General features: G+C 44.2%; 1 protein-coding gene across 3 annotated transcripts in view; it reads right to left on the bottom strand.

Annotated features, from left to right (window-relative positions):
- The window catches only part of BROX (BRO1 domain and CAAX motif containing), a 23874-nt gene that overhangs the window by 4226 nt on the left and 18025 nt on the right, over positions 1-1623 (bottom strand). For all 3 annotated transcript variants that reach the window (XM_019549517.1, XM_019549516.1, XM_019549515.1), the window contains exon 11: positions 313-463. In XM_019549517.1, coding sequence (XP_019405062.1) covers positions 313-463 — 151 coding nt within the window. The remainder of the gene's footprint in view (positions 1-312; positions 464-1623) is intronic.

Raw genomic sequence — 1623 nt, 5'->3', positions numbered from 1 at the left:
CAGGACCACTGCTTCAGTGCAGGAGGGCAGGAAGAGGATCACCAGGGGAAGAAAGTGGAATTTGGACTTCATCCTTTCCAGCATATCAGTTGATGTGCTTTAGCTGGTACAGAACAAGGAGGGAGGAGTAATTTGCTATAGCAGAGACTCCTTTGGTTTTAGGGAAGGAACTGTGACACACTGAGCCACGTGCCAATCCTCACTGGATTGTAGAGTTGCATTAGAAAAATTTATGATCTAGTCCTAAAACAACAACAAAGGAGGGGTCTAAAGATCATGCAAGGCAACGTGCCAAAAAGAGTATACACTTACATGAATCCATTCTCTCGCTGACATTTTTCTAGAGTGTTCTTAACTAACATTCCTAGTTTCCTAAAGAAGAGGTGTCCAGAAGGTTTGGCAGTAGTCCCAGGCCCTTTGGTTTCCCCATATTCTTTGCATAATGCTTCAGCCTTGGTAAAGACTGCATAAGAAAGCAATGAAAGTTATCAGTTAAAGCTGGCCACTACTATTCTGGCTTGCTGAAATGAGAGAGGGAGTATCCTAGCTAGGATTCTATCCCAACATATTAAAATAACCATTTGTAGAAGCAAGTTAAACTGGTTCCAGGATGACTACTGAAGCCTAGAAAGTTAGCATGGACAAAATCTGGTTACAGGCAGCAAAAAAAAGGTAGATACAAGACCTGGGCGGACAGAGAAGTATATTATATCACCACAAAGACGAATACAAAGAGAACAGTAGTATGCAATAAGGAACCACAGAATTAAAAGAAGTTCAGAGTCAGATTACAACTACTACTCTGCATATGGTGTGTGGATATGAGGGTGCACTGATATGTGCTCCCCGCTCACTGGCTGTCATAGCCCTTAGGAGTACCTAATCCGGCTTACAGCTTCCATTCCCTGAATACCTGAACTAGCAGGAGCTCTTCTCCCCAATGAATTCAGGGCTGTACTTGTCCGTCTGCCTCAGAAACCCAGGCTTATTGGGCTCCTCCCCTTTTGATTAGGTGTTCTCTTGACCAGCCACAGGTGCATCTCCTCAGCCTCCAGAGCAGCTTACTGCTGCTTCTCTGGCTATGATGCAGTAGTTCTCCTGCTGCTTACCCAGGGCTTTGCCCTATTGTCCTATTAGTAGGCAGCTAACCACACAATAGGCACTTGCAGCCTATGGGTCTTGACGGCTAGAAAATGATAGTGGTTTGCTTTTGGGAACTGGCTTATAGGTAAAATAGATATGCATTAGAATAATGGTCCAGGGCAACAGCAAGGGTTAACTGGTTTCTAAAAAGCCTGTCTATGACAAAGTTCCTTCAAGGTGGGCTGTGTTTGATGCAGACAAGCAGCAAACAGTCACACAGGCTAGGAAATTAAAGGCATGTATCACACTGTTCCATAACATGAGACAAGGTGGCACCAAGTTACAGTGCCCAACTACAGCACCTTGAGATTTCTGGCTTGGGGAACAGACCAAATTAGGAGAAGACTGGTACAGACCAAATTAGGATATGCTCATGTGATGAGTCTGTGAAACAAAGAAATAAGTTGACAGCACAGAACGTGGACAGTATGATGACCACAGAGAGACCAATCAACAAGGCCCAAAAGATGTGGCATTATA

Source organism: Crocodylus porosus, unplaced genomic scaffold, assembly GCF_001723895.1.
Source record: "Crocodylus porosus isolate Cpor-Errol unplaced genomic scaffold, CroPor_comp1, whole genome shotgun sequence".
NCBI classification, from domain to species: Eukaryota; Metazoa; Chordata; order Crocodylia; family Crocodylidae; genus Crocodylus; species Crocodylus porosus.
The sequence above is the reverse complement of the archived record's forward strand: the minus strand, read 5'-3'. Positions and strand labels throughout refer to the sequence as shown.